This window comes from Folsomia candida, unplaced genomic scaffold (assembly GCF_002217175.1).
Source record: "Folsomia candida strain VU population unplaced genomic scaffold, ASM221717v1 Fcan01_Sc045, whole genome shotgun sequence".
Taxonomy (NCBI): domain Eukaryota; kingdom Metazoa; phylum Arthropoda; class Collembola; order Entomobryomorpha; family Isotomidae; genus Folsomia; species Folsomia candida.
In genome coordinates this window covers 610,680-631,319 of record NW_019091237.1, presented here as the reverse complement: position 1 = coordinate 631,319, position 20,640 = coordinate 610,680, and the positions used below count along the sequence as shown (strand labels likewise).

General features: G+C 40.9%; 4 protein-coding genes across 7 annotated transcripts; all 4 read left to right on the top strand.

Moving 5' to 3' along the window:
* The first annotated feature begins 98 nt into the window (after positions 1–98).
* Positions 99–1,854, top strand: LOC110861774 (zinc finger protein 493). The gene is made up of 2 exons (XM_022110901.2): positions 99–372; positions 449–1,854. The coding sequence occupies exon 2, from the start codon at positions 461–463 to the stop codon at positions 1,628–1,630; it is 1,170 nt and encodes a 389-aa protein (XP_021966593.1). The 5' UTR covers positions 99–372; positions 449–460; the 3' UTR covers positions 1,631–1,854.
* A 1,013-nt stretch (positions 1,855–2,867) lies between these two features.
* On the top strand, positions 2,868–4,686 carry LOC110861776 (gastrula zinc finger protein XlCGF17.1-like). The gene is made up of 2 exons (XM_022110902.2): positions 2,868–3,178; positions 3,265–4,686. The coding sequence occupies exon 2, from the start codon at positions 3,325–3,327 to the stop codon at positions 4,474–4,476; it is 1,152 nt and encodes a 383-aa protein (XP_021966594.1). The 5' UTR covers positions 2,868–3,178; positions 3,265–3,324; the 3' UTR covers positions 4,477–4,686.
* A 1,304-nt stretch (positions 4,687–5,990) lies between these two features.
* On the top strand, positions 5,991–13,861 carry LOC110861761. 3 transcript variants are annotated; one of them, XM_035844942.1, is made up of 8 exons: positions 5,991–6,262; positions 6,339–6,629; positions 6,686–6,789; positions 11,299–11,461; positions 11,582–12,080; positions 12,501–12,662; positions 12,727–13,097; positions 13,505–13,861. In XM_035844942.1, exons 4-7 carry the CDS (start codon positions 11,304–11,306, stop codon positions 13,039–13,041), a joined length of 1,134 nt encoding a protein of 377 aa, XP_035700835.1. In that variant the 5' UTR covers positions 5,991–6,262; positions 6,339–6,629; positions 6,686–6,789; positions 11,299–11,303; the 3' UTR covers positions 13,042–13,097; positions 13,505–13,861. The 3 variants fall into 3 exon arrangements, with proteins under 3 accessions (XP_035700835.1, XP_035700836.1, XP_021966578.1); XM_035844943.1 differs by lacking the exon at positions 6,686–6,789 and having other exon boundaries at positions 6,339–6,452; XM_022110886.2 differs by having other exon boundaries at positions 6,339–6,789.
* Positions 13,862–15,304: 1,443 nt separating this feature from the next.
* On the top strand, positions 15,305–20,519 carry LOC110861759 (mucolipin-3). Of its 2 annotated transcripts, none has more exons than XM_035844941.1 (9): positions 15,305–16,049; positions 16,124–16,315; positions 16,780–17,127; positions 17,644–17,752; positions 17,821–17,939; positions 18,239–18,388; positions 18,466–18,696; positions 19,143–19,789; positions 20,175–20,519. In XM_035844941.1, exons 1-9 carry the CDS (start codon positions 15,774–15,776, stop codon positions 20,227–20,229), a joined length of 2,127 nt encoding a protein of 708 aa, XP_035700834.1. In that variant the 5' UTR covers positions 15,305–15,773; the 3' UTR covers positions 20,230–20,519. The 2 variants fall into 2 exon arrangements, with proteins under 2 accessions (XP_035700834.1, XP_021966574.1); XM_022110882.2 differs by having other exon boundaries at positions 15,307–16,049; positions 17,644–17,740.
* Positions 20,520–20,640: the final 121 nt, after the last annotated feature.

The following is a 20,640-nucleotide window of genomic DNA, read 5'->3' as shown; positions in this document are numbered from 1 at the left end:
CAGAAATTACTATCTGCATTTTTCTGCCTGTTTGGTAAGTCTGGCTATACGAGACTTGGCCGTTGTTGGGGTATGCAGATAAGCCAAGCCACCTCTTCGTCCGAGGGAGACAGAGACCAACAAGCTCCCAGCCAAACAAGAGCTAAATTCCTCCTCCAGAAATTTCTCATTTTTAAACATTTTCAAATTTTCATCAAGTTCACATTGCGAAAAAAGACCAGAACGTTGCAAACGTAAAGAAATCTGAACGTCGCTTGAAAATCTTGGAGAAGAAGGTTGAAAGGCAGGATTCGAGGAGAAGAAGGTCTTGTTACTCAATAACCAACTGCATCCAGAGCAAACGCCTTACGCCTAAATTTGAAGGAGTCGTTGGTAAGATTGCAGTCTTCATTTTCATGAAAAACCTGTACTTTTAGTCTGAATGCTGACGTAAAAATATTCTGTGCAGAGAAAGGGATCGATGCATTTTAAGGGGGCAACTTCCGAGCAGAACGAGACGTTGTCCTTGGACGGGATGGAGGTCAACCAGAAAGCGGTCAAACGACAGAAGGCCCTCGTCCCCACGAAGGAGAAAGTCGACAAGGGGGAAAGTTCTCAAGATAATGGACGACTTCCTCCTCACTCCGTCCAAACACCACGTGGCGATAACCATGTGCACTCTCAGTCATCCAACATCACGTTATCCAAAGCCAAGAAAATCTTCCCATGCAAAACGTGCCTCCGTCCCTTCACCAACGGAACCAGTGCTCACCTCCACGCCCGCACCCATCTCAACTCCCACGAGCTGGAGAAGACCTCAGTTTTCCATGTGAAATGTCCCCACTGCGCAAAAGCATTCTTCCATCGTCGCCACTTTACCGACCACGTGAACGCGCACGAGGGTCGGAAGAACCACGTCTGTCCCGTTTGCAAGCAGAAGTTCACCCGGAAAGCAACTTTGGCCGGTCATTTCATCGTCCACATGAGCCGCGAGGAGCGCGCGGCGGTGCAGCTGGGATGGCGACACGGCTGCTACTTCTGCAGCAAACATTTCAAAAGTCAATCCCATCTCAGTTGTCATTTTGTGACTCACACGAAGGAAAAAGTGGGCTGGAAGTGTCACGTCTGTAGGAAAACTTTCTCCTCCAAATATTCCCTCATCAGACATCGGTTCGCCCATCTCTCCGAGGACGAGAAGGTCGCTCTCGTGAAACAGGGGTCGAGTCGAGTCTGCCTATTTTGCCGCAAGATATTCCCCGACAACGACACTTATCACATTCACCTGGTCTCCCACACGAAGGAGAAACCCTTTCCCTGCGACCAGTGTGGGGCGCTGTTCGGTCATCAGAGTGTCTTAAACTTGCATAAGCGGCTTCACAGCGCGGATCCGCGACCATTCCAGTGCTCCGCGTGCGAGCAGGCCTTCACTACGAAACAATATCTGGGCAGCCACAAGAAGACGGTTCACCGGAAGGTGAAGGACTTCGCGTGCCCCGAGTGCGGCAAGAAGTTCGGCATGAAAAGCAATATGGTGACACATTTGAACAATGTTCACGTCAAAATTCGGCACCCTTGCCCCCACTGCGGGCACATATTCACGCAGAAAGGCAACCTTGGGAGGCATTTGAAGAAGCTTCATCCCCAAGAGTAAAGTCCTTCCTTTGTCGACTGACCCCTCGTCAAATTTCATTTAATGTTTCCATGCGTTAGATTTTTATATGTTCCCAATGTCACCATTTGTGACGAGATAATTCTTCTTGTACGACTGATAAAAATGGAATAATTGAATTGTTAAGATGTAAACATGACCCGATTTTTGTTACCGTTTTGACCACGACGATTTTTACGTAGTAAAGTCATTCTTTTTATGCAAAACTCTGGTCGCGTCTCGCTCTCATTTTTCCATGCGCCGACATAAATGCAAGGCTGGCACAGTGACGACGACATATTTCATCGTAACGAGAACAAAGGTCAATTTGTGCATCACATGCAAATTGTGCAGGGCTCGCATTCTGGGTTGCATCTTCAAACGGGCTAAGGAGAATAAATAATTCTGCAGGAAATCTCAATTTGCATTTTGATCCTCGGTCCTCAAAAACTGATAAATTGTCGTTCATCTCTTATCGTGAGGATTTCATCCCAAATATAAAACTAAAATTCCAGTATAATTCTTATTCATTGAGAAATTTCGTTTTATTTGAGAAAATCATACAATTATTGCTTCTGCCGAATGGAAATAAGATCATGCTTCAGAAGCAGAACAAATTTAGCCATGTATGGAAACGAGACAGGTCTTGCATGCATATTTCTCCCCGTAAAACTAACGTAAACATGTAAAAAATCAAGAATTGAGGATCAACAAGGTGACTACAAATGTACCAAATTTGCGACATTTTACATGCATATTTCGTGGTCAATTTATATCGCAAGAAATGTGTCGTTTTTTGGACACATTGTCAGAGTGACTGGACCCCACCAGCGCATAAAACTGCCCCAAAATAGTTTTGGACGGTCAAAATGTCCAAAATAGTCCATCATAAAAAATGGGACAAAATCCTAACAGTTATTAACGACTTTTTCCCCAATCTATGCACAGATATGAAATTTCCCATAAATTTTGATCATTTTTGGGTTTGAGGTACGAAAGTAGGAAAACTTTCCTTTGCACATATTTTCCTTAGAGAATTTCTTTTAATCTGAGTGTTAAAAGAACGCAGGGAAGGAATTCTGATTCATACCCAAATTTAAGAGATTGTGAATGCAGCCAGATTTCTTTCAGAGGTGGACAATCAGCCGAATTTGCATTGAATATTTAATTAATTAGCATCACCACCACCGTCTTATTTCACGATTTTCTTGCTTAATTCTCCACGCAGAAATCATTCTGCATTTTGTTGCCTGCCTTTTCGGTAGGACTGACTGTACGAAACTTGGCTGTTGGTGGATAATCGAAGGCATCCCTCCGTCAGAGACCAACAAGCTCCCCGGCAAACAAGAGCTCACTGAAATTTTGCCAATTTTAAACGTTTCCACCGGGTTTACATTGATAAAAAGAGGGCAGAACGACGCCAAGTAAAGAAAACTGAACGTCCCTTGAGATTTGTGAAGGATCTGAAACGCAGGATTTGACGAGGGAATTTTTTACTCTGGAACCAACCGCATTTCCCAAACGCCGAAATTTTGAGAAAAAGAGCCGTTGGTAAGATTGCATTTGGAATTTTAATACAAAATCTGTCCTTCAACTGTAAACGCTGACCTAGTAATTTCATGGAATATTTTGTGTAGGGGAAGGAATCAGTGGTCGCTAGCGGGGGAACTTATCGAGTGACGTTTCCGTTCTACGGGATGGAGGTCAACAAGAAAGCACTCGTCCCCACCACGGAGAAAGTGTGCCAAAGGGACCGCTTTCCAGAGAACGGAACACTTCCTCCTCGCTCCCTCCAACCACACCCAACACCACGTGACAATAACCACGTGACAACCGACAACAGGCCACCAAAGGCTAAGAAATCCCCTCAACTTGGCAGGCGGGGGAAGAAGCGTGGTCATCGCGTCGAGGGGAAAATCTTCCCATGCAAAACCTGCCTCCGTCCCTTCGCCAACAGAACCTCTGCTCACCTCCATGCCCGCACCCACCTCAACTCCGACGAGCTGGAGCGGTCCTCAGTTTTCCATGAGAAGTGCCCCCACTGCGAAAAAGTGTTCTTGACTCGTCATCAATTTACCGACCACGTGAATTCCCACGAAGGTCGGAAGAACCACGCCTGCCCCGTTTGCAAGCAGAAGTTCACCCAGAAAACAAGTTTAACCCGGCATCTCTTCGTCCATCTGAGTCTCGAGGAGCGCGCGGAGGTGCGGCAGGGCTGGCAACACGGCTGCTACTTCTGCACCAAACGATTCCCAGCTCCATCTCATCTCGGTTGTCATGTGGCGACCCACACGAAGGAAAAAGCGGGCGGAAAGTGTCACACTTGTGGAAAAACGTTCTCCTCCAAACAAGACCTGGCCAGGCATCGGTTCGCCCACCTCTCCGAGGACGAGAAGGTCACCCTCGTGAAGCAGGGTTCGGGTCGAGAATGTCTATTCTGTCAGAAGAAATTCCCCGATAACCACACTTATCATAAGCACCTGGTCTCCCACACGAAAGAAAAACCTTTTCCATGCGACCAGTGTGAGAAGCAGTTTAGTTTGAAAAGTAACTTAACCATGCACAAGCGCAGTCACACTTCGAACCCGAAAATGGTCAAGTGTGATGAGTGTGGTCAAGCCTTCAGTCGAAAACAAGGTCTGACCAGACACAAGACGACGGTTCACCGGAAGCTGAAGGACTTCGCGTGTCCCGAGTGCGGCAAGAAGTTTGGGAGGAAGGAGCACATGGTGACGCACGTGAGCAATGTTCACGCCAAAATCCGGCACCCCTGCCCCCGCTGTGGGAAGACGTTTACGCAGAAAGGCAATGTAGGGACACATTTGAAGAAGTTTCATCCCCCTGAATAAGGATTCATCTGGCAACTGAGCCCTCGCCAAAAGACGACATGTTTCCATACTTTAGATTTTTATATGTTCCACATTTCACGATTTATGACGAGATAATTATTTTTGTACGACTGATAAAAATGGCATAATTAAGTAAACGTGACATGATTTTTGTGACCATTTTGACCATGACGATTTTTATGGAGTAAAGACATTCTGTTTTTTGTAAAACTCTGCTCGTTTCTCGCTCCCATTTTTCCATGTGCCGACATAAATGCAAGGCTGGACCAGTGACGACGACATATTTCATCGTGACGAGAGGAATGGTCAATTTGTGCATACGTCGGATGGGGTTCATATTGCAGGTTTCCGGTCACTTTGCATAATCTATTTTTCGTAAGGTTAATATATGTAGTATGATTTGTATGAGTTGCATGGTACATATAAACAACCACTTTTGGATGACACGTTTTCTCATAACTTTTAAAAACATGGAATAATTTCTGATTAATGAAAACTTGTAATAGGTATTTTTCTTCAACATGAGACGAGTATTTCCAAATCTTAACCATTAAATTGTATGTATTTGATTTAAAGTATATTGTAAATTAATTTAAACAGCAGAGAGAAAGAGAGGGGAAAGTGCTAGTTAACCACTGTTCGAAACAGGCGTCCAATTCGGTTTTAACCAGGGCTGGACAACCGTTTTTGGACGTCCAAAATTGAAAACGGGACATGTTACGAGTTCTTGATTGTTGAATATTTCCATAATCCGTTGACGCATATTTACTTAAATATGTACTCTTAATTGTAAGCATTTTGGTTAGTGTGTAATGTACGACACGGTTCGGAAAGTTTCTTAATTTCTCAAGTAAGACGACACGTTAAAAGACAATATTTTTCCAGATTTCATGGTATTTACATACACACCAAAATGCTCAAAACTAATGCAAAATTACATTCCTGTGCAGATTTACATTTGCAAAAAAAATCGTTACTAAAGAACTTGTAAGATTTTGCCTCATTTTGAATTTTGGAGCTTTTTGGACATTTGCGACGTCCAAAATTCGGTATCCAAACTGGTTTTGAACCAAAATTTTTGACGAAACCCTGCACAAGACATGTTAAATGCTTGATTAGGCTGCACAGTTCGATTAAGTTAAGTTTGCATGCGTTCTTTTGCATTCTACGTAAAATTCCATTTGCCCAACTTTCGCTCATATTCCACTTTGACAAAAGCCACACATAATTCTGATATGAGTGGAATGACAAGAAATATGTCACTTGGATAAGGATTTTGATTCATAGTCAAATTTCAGAGATTGTGGATGCACACAGATTTCTCCCAGAGGTGGACGAAAATAGTCTCAATTTGCATGGAATAATTAATCAATGGCAATGACCATGCACCGTCTTATTACTTGTGGCAAAATATTCTCGCTAAATCCTCCACACACAAATTAATTATTTTGCATTGCATATTTAATCATCACCGTCTTGCTTTTTCCAGGATTTTGTAGCTTAATTCTTTCCACCATTCTGCACTTTGCTGCCTTTTTGGTAGGACTGACTATACGAGACTTACTTACCTGTTGGTGGGATGCACAGATAAGCCAAGTTATCTCTCACTCAGAGACCAACACGCTCACTTCTTCCAGAAATTTAGTAAATTTTAAACATTTCCACAAAGTTTACATTAAAACAAAAAACCAGAAGCGTAAAGAAAGCTGAAAGTGGCTTGAAAATCAAACCGACTGCATTCCGAACACACGTCTCACCCCAAATAAATTTTCACAACGAGCCGTTGGTAAGATTGCATGCTTAATTTGCATATAAAATGTATTGGTCAACTACACATGCTGACTGAATAATATTCTGTGCAGAAGAAGGGATCGATTGTTGCTAGCCGGGGAACTTAAGGAGGCAGGATGAATAAGGGGGAGGTCAGCCATGATAACCAAGCAGAGTCGCCGTCAGCTAGCAGGAGGTTATCGAAGGTCAAGAAATTACTTGGCACAAAACGTGCTCGTCACGTGGTGGAGAAAGTCTTCCCATGCATAGTGAAAATTTCTGGCTTTTGCTGCCTTAGTTTTGTCCTGGTGACTTTTGACATCCGTCATTAGTCGCCGCCTTAGTAAAATCAAAGATAACTTGCGAATAAAATACCTGACAAGGTGGGCAAAATACTTTATCAAAATAGAGTATTTTGAGTTCCGTTCTGAATTTCCAGACCCACAAAAAGACAAAAATCTACGTGAAGAAGACAACAGTCGTACGAAAAAACTTGTTTCGTGAAGAAATTAAGTTGTGATTGCTGGCGAAATATTTTATTTTGTAAGTAAAATTAGTGAAATATTTTTACGCTTAATTTTCTATCTTATAAATGGTAAATCCTACAAAAATGCAATGCATGCAAAAAGTATCGCTTTCATATTTATTTACATTTTATTTTTCTGCATTACTGGACTTACAAGTCAAAAACTGGGCAAAATAAGTTTGGACATCTAAAATCGTTCAATATTGGAAAATTGAGCAAAATGTTATAAGTTTTTTTATGAATATTAACGACTTTTTTTGCAAATCTCTGTCCACACATGGATGTAATCTGCCATTAACTTTGAGCGTTTTTCTGTGTTTGTAATAATACCACGAAATTAGGAAAAACTGTTCTTTTAAGATGTTTCATTACTTGAGAAATGAAAAAGTTTTCTAAACCTAAAAGTATTACAGGCAAAAATGATTGATGGGAGGGTAGATTACATCTACGTCAACGGATTATCAAAAGACTCAATAATGACGAACTTGTAATATTTTGCCCGATTTTATGTTTTGGACACCTTTTGGACGTCCAAAATTTTGTGTCCAAAACTGGTTAAAACTCTAAAAACCCGTTTTAGGCCTTATAGATTTGTCAAGATGTCTGTCTGTCCGTCCGTCTGTCCGTATGTAGGCACGATAACTCACTTTAAACAAAAGCTATCGAGTTGAAATTTTGCATGCTTCATCTTCGGGTAAAAAGTAACGATGAGTTCGGAGATGAGCATGATCGGTCAAGTGGTTGGCCGGTGGGGGTCATTTCCACCCAAATGTGTTGCCCTTAACTACCAAGATGGCATTAATGCCATCTTAAAATGCCCCGCAAAGTTGCTTGGGGTAGGTTTTTTAATATAGACAGTGGTTAAAATCACAGCGATCTGAGGTGGAGAGCTTCACCAGCTGCCCCTCTCAGATCTCGATACCCTTTGGATATTTATTTGATAGCCAAAACGAATGTAGGATAACCCTCGAGTGGTTTGATGTCATGGCCACATTTGCGCCGGCCACACCCCTTCAAAGGTGTGAAAACCACGCAAAATGCCCTATTTTCATGTGCTTCAACTGATTTTTGAAGTTGACCATTTTGTGGTTTTCACACATTTTGGGAGCTGTGGCGTACGCAAATTTGGTCATGGCATCAAATCACTCCAGGGTTATCATACATTTGCCTAGGGATGGAAGCCAAGCCAAAAGTACACATCCATTTCGCATCGATTTCACCGAATTAAACAAAAAAAGTTGTAAATACAAATACGGGATTAAGCTTAATTGTAGCATAGCTATTTTTGAATTATCTTCAACCACCCCCCTTTCAAAAATTGAGAAAATAAATTGGGGAAAATGAGAAAGCTAATGTACACTCGGTACAACAATAATTAGACCTCAATTTGTATTTGACATTTGAATTCCCCCATGAATACAGACATTTTGGTGCATCAAAAGTTTCAAAATTCGAAAATTGGCGTTTTTTTTGCCTACATGGAAATCACTAAAAAACTCGGTGTTGCAAAACTTTCTCTTCTGACAACCTAATGCCAGATTTTTCTACTTCAAAAAACCAACATTTTAAGTTTTTGTTGTCCGAAGAGAAAGTTTTGCAACATGGAGATTTTTGCGATCAAAGTTTCTGTGGGAGTGACTTATAAGGCAAGAGCCGTAACAAGCCAGTAATGAGACATAAATGGAAGTACCGAAGTTATAAAAATTGGCAATATCTAAAACTAAATTGCCAACTCGCCCTAAATTTAAAATTGTACATAGTTACATTACATCCACTCTAAAGTGAACACTAAGTAAGATTATCTCGAGGCTTATCAATTTTTCAGATAAGTAAAATTCGTTCGTCCAAATTTTTCCAAATTAAAATCTTCAGCTTGTCAGAGTTTATAATAATGATATATTTACAGCTGAAATTAGAGCTACGGGGCTTATCAATTTGATTATCTATTTTCAAGATATGCAAATTTCGTTTATCAAAATCACACTAAACTTGAAAATTTATGCTTATCCTAATTTGTAATGACGATTTCTAATTCAAAATTAATGTTACAGGGGTTATGGTCATTCTTATCTATTTTTCAGATAACCGAATATTTTACTCAATTCGCCCCAAATTAAAAGTTTCTGCGAAAATTAAAGGGTTATCGTGATTTTGATAAGCCATGATTTAATTAATCCTGACTGGTTAATTAATTGAGAATTGGTGAGATCCAAAGTTTGCATAGTGAGAGAGAGATAAAGTGCAGAGGATACGCCCCTGACGTCGACGGTGGTGGATAACCACCAGAATCGGAGTTTTTCTCTCTTTCTCGCTGAATATGGAAACAGGAGTTGTTGTACTTTTGGCTTGGTTTCCATCTAGGGCTACAACATATGCAAAAGCAGAGCTTTTTAATTAGCCACAGTTCTAATTAATAAGTAATTGATAATTAGAAGGAAAATATTTTGTCTAATAAATTCGCAATTGGTAATCAAACTCAGTTTACTAATTAAGCCAATTAATTAGCTAATTAATTAGAACATTGACCAATTAATTGGTGATTTTTAGTGATCTTCTAATTAATTATTAATTTCAATTAGCTTCGGTAGTACCAGTTAACGTAAATTAGTAATTAGTAATTAATTTAAACATGCTATTTAATTAGATAATTAATTAGATTCACTAATCAGAACCAATAATTGTGCAGTGGTGTGTGTTACCAGTTGAAGTTGCCGCCTGATTACGCACGTGTCTCACACTGTCCAAGCTTATGTCACCTAGCGGCAGTTGGGGCACTATGTTACATTTTTCGTTTCTAGAGGGCGTTTTTCGCTAAAGTGTCAAAACGCTCCAAAAACGTTGACGAACACGAGAATAACGAAACACACCCTTCGGATCTGCCGAGACTTGATCACATGAACGGACTCACCCCCTAAACTTGACACTTTACCTGTGACCTGGGCACACCCACTAGACTTGACATTTGACCTGTGACCTGGGCACACCCACCAGACTTGACATTTGATCTGTGACCTGGGCACACCCACTAGATTTGACATTTGACCTGTGACCTTGGCATACCCCCCCTGGACTTGACATTTGACCTGCGACCTGCGTACAACCCATAAAGTTGACACTTTACAGAGTTGACACTTGACCTGTGACCTGGGCACACCCACTATACTTGACACTTGACCTGTGACCTGGGCACACCCACTATACTTGACACTTGACCTGTGACCTGGGCACACCCACTATACTTGACACTTGACCTGTGACCTGGGCACACCCACTATACTTGACGCTTGACCTGTGACCTGGGCACAACCACTATACTTGACACTTGACCTGTGACCTGGGCACACCCACTATACTTGACACTTGACCTGTGACCTGGGCACACCCGCTACACTTGACCTGTGACCTGGGCACACCCGCTACACTTGACCTGTGACCTGGGCACACCCACTGTACTTGACATTTGACCTGTGACCTGGGCACATCCACTATACTTTACACTTGACCTGTAATCTGGGCACACCCACTATACTTGACCTGTGACCTCTGTGCCCCACGGTATAGTTGACACTTGACCTGTGCCTTACTAATTTTAAGTACCTACCAGCGCCACCTATCGGATGTTGGCTGTTTTTCAGCGCTAGAGGGCGGGCGTTTGCTTTAAGTGCCTAAACGTTCTTAACACGTTAGAACAATGCCATACTTTAGAGTTGTGACCGTACGTTTTAGTGGTCACAACCTTTAGAGTCGTGACTGAACGTTTTTCGTGGTCACCCCCTTTAGAGTCGTGACCTAATGTCTTTCGTGGTCACCCCCTTTAGAGTCGTGACCTAATGTCTTTCGTGGTCACCCCCTTTAGAGTCGTGACCTAATGTCTTTCGTGGTCACCCCCTTTAGAGTCGTGACCTAATGTCTTTCGTGGTCACCCCCTTTAGAGTCGTGACCTAATGTCTTTCGTGGTCACCCCCTTTAGAGTCGTGACCTAACGTTTTTCGTGGTCACCCCCTTTAGAGTCGTGACCTAACCTTTTTCGTGGTCACCCCCTTTAGAGGCGTAACTGAACGAATTTCTTGGTCACACCCATAAAGTCGTGACAGCACGTTTTTCGTTGTCACACAAATAGAATTGTGAACTCTATTATTAAACATCGTGCTATAAAACGTGACAATTAAGTCCACGCTCCTTTGCTCTGTGTGAAGGTAAATGTGTAACAATTATTCAGAAGGAATTTGTATCGCTAAACTAAATAAAATTGTTTTGCTGAGAGCCCGCATTGCGGGCTTAAGAGACTAGTTAATTAGAAAGCCCTGTGCAAAAGGCATCAAGATCTGAGAAGGGCAGGTGGTGAAGCTCTCCTCCTGTGAAGCGGAGTAAAAGAACCGCCGCCTGGTGAGGAGATTTGCCAGTCTGCGAAATTCACTCGAGTCTTCTGCCAGCACTGCCAGCAGCTGAAGTTTTTTTAAAATTGTTAAATTATTAATTTTTGAAATAACTATTTTTGAAAAGTAAACCCACCTTTTTTACTGCAGTGACAATGTATCGAAAACAGAAAGCGGCGTTTTTGAAATCGCTCGAACCTACGATGAAAGTTGGGAAGGTGGACGGGCAAATTTTTTACGATCCGAAGACCGGTGTATATATTCCGGCGAGGCGAATTCCACCCTGCCCTGGGGGACACTCACTGACCGAGTTGTAAGTTAAAGGGGGAATTAATTAATTAGTTTAATTAGTAATTAATTAATTATTAATTAATTAATTATTAATTAGTAATTAATTAATTATTAATTAATGTAAATCTTGACTTAATGACAGATATTGGAATCCGTGCTTGGAATGTGCAAAATTTTGCAATTGCAACCACACTCACTGGTTTCCCGACATTGTCGTGAAGACCTCGGATAACGACACGATTCGAGTAAGCTCCGTCGTCGTCGCGGGATCGAGCGAGCTTGTCGGGCGGCTCAATGAAGTCTGCTGTAGTACGAAGCGGACCTTGATGAAGGACCTTATCGAGGCGAAGAATGGCTGGGCAACGGTATCGAAGGGCGACGATAAGAAAGAAATTGAGGTGATGGATGTATCCTCGGAAGAAGAAGAGGACGTGACACTCGACGAGGCCGGTTTATCAGGTGAAGATAAGCCCGTTGGGGCAGAAATTGGGGCTGATTTGTCCCCCGACTTTAAAGAATTGATCGAGTTTCCACCCGAGTTGCCGGCGTTCAAGGTAAAGGATGAAAATTGGAGGATGCTCGGATTAACGACTTTTGAATGGCGCTGGATCGAGAAGTTTATGGCTTTGCATCGTGACCAGGTATGTAGAAAGAATTAATTAAGCTATAATCTAACCTTCAATTAGTAAGAATTAAAAATTACTAACAATAGAAAATGACCAAATCGATGACAAATTTGATTAGTATGAAATTTCCGAAAGACACGATCTCCCAATGGGCACGTTTGGCGCAGATATTTGCATCCCAAGAGGAGAAAACGACCAGTAAATGAGGAAATTGTTAACTTTGTCGACTTTACTGGGCGCTTTTCTCCTCTTGGGATGCAAATATCTGCGCCAAACGTGCCCATTGGGAGATCGTGTCTTTCCCAAATTTCATACTAATCAAATTTGTCTTCGATTGACACTAATTTGCTCAAAATCGGATCCCATACGCTGGGTCTACCTCTATTTTAAGTATTAATTAATTAATTAAACGCTATTTTGTTTAAATGTTCTCAGGTCGAGGAGGACATCGAAGAGGAAAAGCGTGCCCGAGAATACTTTCGTTTGAGCATGTTCGCTCGTCCCGAGAAGGACGTCATCAACCCGTGGCGCTACCACGATTGGGAAGAAGACCTCTTCGCCAACTTATCGCACACTGAACTCTTCGGGATCGTCAGAGTGCGTGAAATATTGCAAATTTATGTGTAATAATTTGCATAGAATAATTTTAATTTTTTGCTAGGCGGTTCACGAGCTTATGATTTTTGATTTGTACATCCCTCTCGCTAAATGGTTGACCTTGTTGCGCGGGATTCCTCGCGTGGCCGACTTTGGGCTGGGTCATTGGCTGACGGAGCTTTCCCCGGAAATGTGGGACTCGGGGTTGGAGGAATTTTGCGAGGGGGCAATTCGACCGATGTGGGATTACGGAAGCCCCCAGATGTTCAGCTTGCATAAAGATATTCCTCGCAGGCAACGCCCCAGGTCGACACTCCTGTGGAGGAAAAGGATTTGGAAGGCTGTCCCGCAGTTTTCAACGCGCTGGTGGAATCCGTAAAATGGAATGGAAGATTGGCTTTTTTGGGGAGTTTTTAATAATTGGATAATTTGGTGGTGAGTTTATTTATTTAAAATGAGATCAGGTTAATGTAGGACTGGATGATAAATTGCAAAAATCAGCATATTTTTAATGATTTCTCGGCTCTGTGAATTTATTTTAAATTTCTGGACGACAAATTTGTATTCAATAAGTTGCTTAATAGAATAGCGGTGAGTTTCTAAACCAGTTTCGATGAGTTCCAATTTTTCTGAAGGGTTCTTAAACTTGAGATCTCTTCCTTCAAAGAGTGTCAAAATCTGGAGTGTATATTTTTTGAAAATTAGGAACGACCTGCTCTACAAATTTGTTGTCCAGAATTTTAAAATAAATTTCCAGAGGCGAGAAATCATTAAAAATGTGTTGATTTTGCTGATTCGAGTCCTATTTAATAACTAATTATCATTAATTTGGTTAATTTCAGGTGGTTCTTCATAATTATGCAAATCTCAAGTTGGGAGCGGAAATACTTTTCACCTTTTTATAGTTCTTGATCCGTTTACACGTGTGTTTTTTCATGGAGGGTTTAGTTTAGTTTACTACCTATCATTAACAATTTGTTATAGTAAATTAGGCCATAATTTTCATTAGTCGTGTCGTTATTCAAAAATGAATTGTAGTGAGCATTTTTATAGTGTAGTTTTAACACGATTTACTTATATCGTAGTCCCAATGAATCTTTTTAAGTTGGTAAAGTTCTAAAATGTTACGAGATTTGGTAAACAAATTGAAAAAATAATGTCAATAAAGTAGTAAATTCTAATAACCGTTTATCTTTTTACATTAGCAAAACTCATGTTTTTTTTTAATGAACATATTTTGACGTGTTTTTTTTCTAATTTTAATTGAAATGTTCCAGCTTGCATTAGGCATTTGTGTTTTGCATGGAATGAAATTGGAGAATGTGTTCTCGGATATGAAGGAAATTTACAGCGTGTTTGTACTTTAAATGGGTTGTTGTTGTTGTAAAATGATATATTTATAAACAATAGATTAGAATTGTACGTACATGGAATTGTGAGGATGACTAATCGTACTAAAGTAGCGTGGGTTGGTTGGTTATTTAACTACGATGCACTTAAAGCTGGTTAGTTGGGCTTGGATTCAGTTCATTTCCAGTTGTTTATCAAGTTCATGAAAAATTCTGGTATGTACTTACAACTACTGAATTCATAACAAAGAAGAACGAGGGGTGGAAATTCTTGGACGATGACAAATTTAGAATGGATTGTTAAATAGCGGAAGGAATGAGACTACTAGTTATTTATTAAGGGATAGATATAAATTGTAGTAAAATCTAATAGTAATGTGGGTTGGTTATTAAATTTAACTACTTATGACTGCTGCATGCTGGTTATTAGTTGGACATTCAGTTCTCATATTTCGTTTCTCTAGTTGTTTATAAAGTTCATGAAAAATTCCGGTGCTAAATACTTACTGAATTCATGTATAACAAGGGGAGGAAATTCTTGGCATTAGAAGATGATGATGAGATTGGAATTTAAAATGGATGGTTAAGTAAGTAGCGGAAGGAAAGGAACTGAAACTTATTAGAGGATAGAATAATTGTGCAGTTAAAAATGCGGACGAATGTCGATAAGACGAATACAAAGTCTTCTAGATTACATAAGAAGAATATGCGGCTTATCATGGGAAATTTTGTTGTTCTTCACGGAGCGGTGGTGGAGATAATGCATGATTCTTCTTACATACGTATGTACATGTCATATATTGATATATTTAAGTAACCGTTAAGTATTACGTACATAGATACATACGTACATTAATAATTTTGTGCTCCTATCAATGTCACAAATTTTACCAAAAAAATTATCTGGCGTGCCGTCTGGCTGCTGAAGGATGATGTCATTTGTCATTCATTCATGGGATAAAATTAGTTGGATGTATTCAGTAGCTGCGGAAGCTGTGGGGACATTAAAATTGTATAGGATGGGGGAGGGGGTTTATATAAGATGGGGGTCATCGAATAACCGTGGGGACATTGGCTGTGTGGGGACATTAGGATGGGGGAAAGAGGAATTTATATATCTAAAATGGGGACATCGATCAACCCTCTGGGGACATATTGTCCCCTGTCCCCACGCTTCGCTTCCGCGGCCACTGGATATATACATTAATCGTAAATAAGTAAAGTAAAATGTGTTTTTAGCTGATATCTGACTAATCCCGAACTGGTATCGATCCAAGCAGTGCAGACTATTTGGTGGTGATCGTGGTGGTGGTGGCCGTGGTGGTGGAAATCTGCATCATCTGGTTCTTCTGTAGGACACACACACAATAATAAATACGAATTCTGTACACTTCTTTGTCCTCCCATTCTCATTCATCATCTTTAATTTAAGTGATCATTTAAAAAAATTAAATAAATAATATTAATTATTTAGCATAAATTTATCTGTCTTTTGGGAGAACGAATTGGGAAAAGGATTGGTGAGTATGAGGAAGAAGAAATGGTTTAGTTTGTATTCTGGATTGGAAAAATAAAATAAACAATTGAAATTTTGAAATTGTGACAAAGTTAATTACTTTTGGAGGAGAGGACGGGACAGCTTATCAGCCTACGGGGGACGTGGGGATGTGTGCGTTAGTTTAATTAATTAATTAATTAATTGTTTGACTCTAAAGATAATCTAATTATCTTGCAAAAAGAATTAAATACGGTGTGAAACATAATGACGATGACACGTTATGGCAGTGTGAACAATAATGGTGGGGCTGGTTTGATGAGTGTGAGCATGAGTGGGCGGAGTGGCGTGGGCGTTGGTGGGGTCGAGGGGATGACGGCGACGACGACGAATATCTCCTCCACGGAATCCCCCCTTTTGGATAAGATGCGTCGCCAACTGCGCTACTTTTTTATGAACCCTCTCGAAAAGTGGGAGACGAGACGTCAGTTTCCTTACAAATTGACGATCCAACTAATAAAAATATTCTTTGTGACGTTTCAGGTAAAGGAATTTTTGAAAATTTTAATTTTGAAGGGAAAATTTTGAATTTGGGTTCAGCTTTTGTTTATTTGCAGTTGTGCCTTTTTGCGAGTTATCGCTACGCCAGTGTAAACTACACGTGGGACAATAAGATCACATTTTCCCATCTTTTTATCAAGGATTGGGACACTAGTCGTGAAATTACGTCGTACCCCCCGACCACCGGACCGCTCGCGGTGTACACGAAGGCTGATTTTTACTCATACTTTGACCACGCCGTCCATGCGGTGAGAGCAAAATTATAAATTGGATGATATGAATAAGATGTTTTGAAAATACAGTATTTTGAGGTCAGTTCTTCCCAGGGTTTGGATTTCCAGGGGTTACACCCACAAAAAGACGAGAATCTGCGTCGAGAAGGCAGCAGTCATACGAAAATGAAGAGTTTAGTGAAGAAATTAACTTCCCATCGCTGTCAAAATACTGCATTTTTTTAATCGTGAAAACAATGTATTTTGATCACGTTAGAAAGTTAATTTCTTCAGAAAACCAGTATTTTCGTACGACTGCTGCCTTCTCCACGTAGATTTTCGTCTTTTTGTGGGTGTAACACCCCCGGAAATCCAACCCCTGGGGAAAACGGAACGCAAAATACTGTATTTTTACATAGAATTTATCCCACCTCTGAATTGGCAACTGACATGACACATTATCGAACAATAAAAGCGTGTATCTTCTCTAATTTTTGTAGTACAGTGCCATCGAGGAGCTCGCGATAGGACCGTACTTTTACCCCACCAAGAACAATACCGTGGCGCCGATGAAGCTTTGCATAGAGAGATACTCGAACGGGGTGATTTTCGGGTTTAACGAATCCTACGTGTACGACGGTCTGACGGAGAACAGTTGCATCACGTTGCCACCAAGTGTGATCTCGACGGGGGAGAAGTTTTCCCTGGAGGAATTTCTAGCCAAGTATAACGCCTCGATTTCATTCGACTCATTGTTAGAAGGACATTTGACCTTTGTCCTGAAAACCGTGCGGTTTCGGGATCTAGGCCCGTTCAAAAGTCCGGATTGTTTCCAGTTCGATATTGACGTGAGTGGGGGGCGAGGGCATGAATTTAATGTTTATAAAGGAGTAAATTATTGACCGAGTTTGAATTTGGGATGGATGTAAAATTTTGAAAATTAGTAACGTTTACAAGGTTTGCTGGGTTAAAATCATCTAAATTAAGCAAGCGATTCACTCATGCAGTCAGTGATAACTTGTAACCATAAATTCTGTAAATTTACAAAGTCTTACACAATTTTACGAATATTTTGAAGCTTCCAAATTGTGTAAACTTCAAGATTGTCTCTTTAATTTTAAAAGTTTGTACAATTATTTGACAAAACGCACGTATTTTACAAATTACAAATGACTGCGTGAATTGCCTCAATAAGAATATAAAATAATGGCGTAATTCATGTTTGTAAAGGAGTAGACTGTCGGATTTAGTTCATAATCTGGATAAAATTTTGAAACTTTACAATTTTTTGCTGGGTTACAAACATTCTCTACTAAATTTAACTGAAATCAGTGTTTTTAATGAATGGTTTTTGTATGTAATAGATTGTATTTAACAATCGGGACCACGACGGGCAAACTCTGGTGACGTTGGAGGCTCAACCGACGAGACTGAGGTGCAAGGGGGACGCGAATTATATGGGTGAGCGGAAAGGTGGGGGGACTTCTTTTGTCGGGAAGGATGAGAGTAATACTAATTAATTAATGTGCTTGATCTTGCAGCGGACAATAGACTGGAGCGGATCGGGAGGAGTGGGGTGAACTACATCGTGATTGGAATGTGCACCTTGTCGCTGGTCTTGTGTTGTAGGGCGATCTATAGGGCGCAGCTGCTAAAAGCGGTAAGTATTCTTTTGTTGGACCGATTAGTCCGTGAGAACGACAACGCGTCGCCAAATTCAGAGCCTTCTTCTTAAGTTTTGAATATCGACATTTGTAATGAATTATCTCTGTTGACACGTGAATAAAGGATTAACAAACAAACAAATAGACATATAATTTTTAAATGAAGAGAGAAAGTTAGGAGAGGACCTTGTAAGTCAAAAGGTCCCGGTATAAGAGGTCATAATAATCTGCACTTCGCTTCCGCTAGTTTATTACCATGTGTAATTAATTGTGATTAAATTTTTTACGTTGACAGGACACGATCTCCTTCTTTAAGCGCTACTTTGGCCAAGATTTAACTGTGGAGGATCGCCTGGAGTTTTTGAATTTCTGGTATCTGCTCATAATTGTGAACGATATTTTAATCATTGTCGGATCCGCGTTGAAAGAGCAGATTGAAAATAAGGTATGATTAATTTATTAAATAGTAATAAATAACTAATTATGATGTGATTTCATTGGGGTTTTTTATTTTGGTTTCAGGAGCTGACCGGAGAAGCGTGGAATATTTGCAGTTTGCTCCTTGGTGTAGGAAATTTGCTAGTTTGGTTCGGCGTTTTGCGATATCTAGGTTTTTTCCGAACCTACAACGTCCTCATTCTCACGATGAAACGGGCCGCACCAAACGTGATGCGTTTCCTGATCTGTGCCATCTTAATCTATGCGGGATTCACGTTTTGCGGGTGGCTGATTCTAGGACCGTATCACATCAAGGTTCGTATTAAATGACGAATCACTAAAATGGTCAAAATCAGCACATTTTTAATCATTTCTTCTCCACTCTGGGAATTTATTTTACAATTCTGAACGACAAATTTGTAGTCAGTGAGTTAATTAAGGGAATGGCGATGAGTTTTTTGAGCCAGTTTCGACGAGTTCCAATTTTTCTGAAGGCTTCTAAAACGCGAAATCTCTGCCTTCAAAAACTGTCAAAATCTGGAGTGTATATTTTTTTTAAATTGGGAACGACCTGCTCCACAAATTTGTGGTCCAGAATTTTAAAATAAATTCCCAGAGCGGAGAATAAGCGATTAAAAACATGCTGATTTTTAGCGATTTGGTGATGAGTCGTCAAGTCCTACGTTAAATGATGACGGATGACATATTTATGTATTATTTGACATATTTTGTAACATTTAACTATTTTTCCTCCCCCCCAGTTCGCCACACTATCGACCACATCCGAATGTCTATTCGCCCTAATCAACGGAGACGACATGTTCGCCACATTCGCCGGGATGTCGTCCAAGTCCTCCCTGCTCTGGTGGTTTTGCCGCTTGTATTTGTACACGTTCATCTCGCTCTTCATCTACGTGGTCCTCTCCCTCTTCATCGCCCTCATCATGGACGCCTACGAAACGATCAAGCTCTACTACCAGGAGGGCTTCCCCCGCACCGCGCTCCACGACTTTATCACGGGGCCCGAGAGCGAGAACGAGATGCTCATCAGAAGGATGATGATGACCCGGGGGACGGTCGGCGGAGGGGATGATGACGACCTCATGGGCGGAGTAGGACCCCCCTCCCCGCCGTATTCGATTAATACCACGTGCTGCCACCACATGGGAGGAGGAGGCGGCTTACAGCACAGCATGGGCGGGGGCGGAGGGGGAGGAGGATGCTGCGGATCGTCGCACCATTCACACTCGATCCTCCAACAATCCCATCGAGTCTTGTCGAGACAATCGTCCACCACGGAGTTGACGGCGGGAGGGATTCTAGACACGATTGTGGAGAGGATTTGTGGCTGTCATACTAATAATAATACTAATAGCAGTGGGATCGGAGATGGAGCGGAGTTGGAGAGGTGGGTGACATACATTTGGGGGGTATTATACATAGAAAAAGAGTAGAATTTACTTAAGAGAAGGCAGGAGTCGTACGGAAATACTGGTTTTGAGAAGAAATTAACTTGTTATCACTTTCAAAATACTATATTTTTAAAAAATTGTGAAATCAATGTATTTTGACAGTGATAATAAGGTAATTTCTTCGTAAAACCCATATTTTCGTACGACTGCTGCCTTCTCCATGTAGATTTTCGTCTTTTTATGGGTGTTACAGCCCCGTAAATCCAAACCTTGGGAAGAGAGAAGCTGAAAATACTGTACATTTTGACAAAGTTTCTTCCCCACCTTTGCCGATAATTGGTGGGATAATTGACTAATCGTATTTTCTTTTAATGGACACAGATCGACCTCGGACGGGGAGGAGTCGCAACCCTTGCTGAATGGGCTGAACGCGTAGCACATACCGCCTCGAGCTTAGCACACCCCTCGGGGCCGCGCCCTCGTCCCCTGCCCGCATACACAAATACCCAGATTTTTTTACCCGGCTGTGATATAGAAAAATAAGCTTGTAAATTAAGCTTGTACAGAGCAAGCTTCTCGTTCATGTAGTTCTTTAGATTTTCTTTTTTGTACGGAGAAAGATGGACGAAAAAACGCTGTATTTATTAAATAGCTGTCCATCCTGACAATAATAATAATGGAAATAATAATGATGATGATGATGATTAAAACATGATGTGAAATAGATACCTGTTCAAAAATCTAATTTTCATTCAAAAGTCAGTCATCCCGATTTCTGAGTGAAGATTTTCAGTCATTTTCATTCAAATTCATTTCATTTCACTCCATCGGACTTCATTTCTTAATT

Bases quoted from the DNA above. Each gene is read 5' to 3' on its own strand.
- LOC110861776 (XM_022110902.2), top strand. From the start codon at position 3,325: ATGGAGGTCAACAAGAAAGCACTCGTCCCCACCACGGAGAAAGTGTGC.
- LOC110861761 (XM_035844943.1), top strand. From the start codon at position 11,304: ATGTATCGAAAACAGAAAGCGGCGTTTTTGAAATCGCTCGAACCTACG. The intron at 12,081-12,500 runs GTATGTAGAAAG...AAATGTTCTCAG, and splicing joins TGGCTTTGCATCGTGACCAG to GTCGAGGAGGACATCGAAGA. The intron at 12,663-12,726 runs GTGCGTGAAATA...ATTTTTTGCTAG, and splicing joins AACTCTTCGGGATCGTCAGA to GCGGTTCACGAGCTTATGAT.
- LOC110861774 (XM_022110901.2), top strand. From the start codon at position 461: ATGCATTTTAAGGGGGCAACTTCCGAGCAGAACGAGACGTTGTCCTTG.
- LOC110861759 (XM_035844941.1), top strand. From the start codon at position 15,774: ATGACGATGACACGTTATGGCAGTGTGAACAATAATGGTGGGGCTGGT. The intron at 17,128-17,643 runs GTGAGTGGGGGG...TGTATGTAATAG, and splicing joins GTTTCCAGTTCGATATTGAC to ATTGTATTTAACAATCGGGA. The intron at 19,790-20,174 runs GTGGGTGACATA...TAATGGACACAG, and splicing joins GATGGAGCGGAGTTGGAGAG to ATCGACCTCGGACGGGGAGG.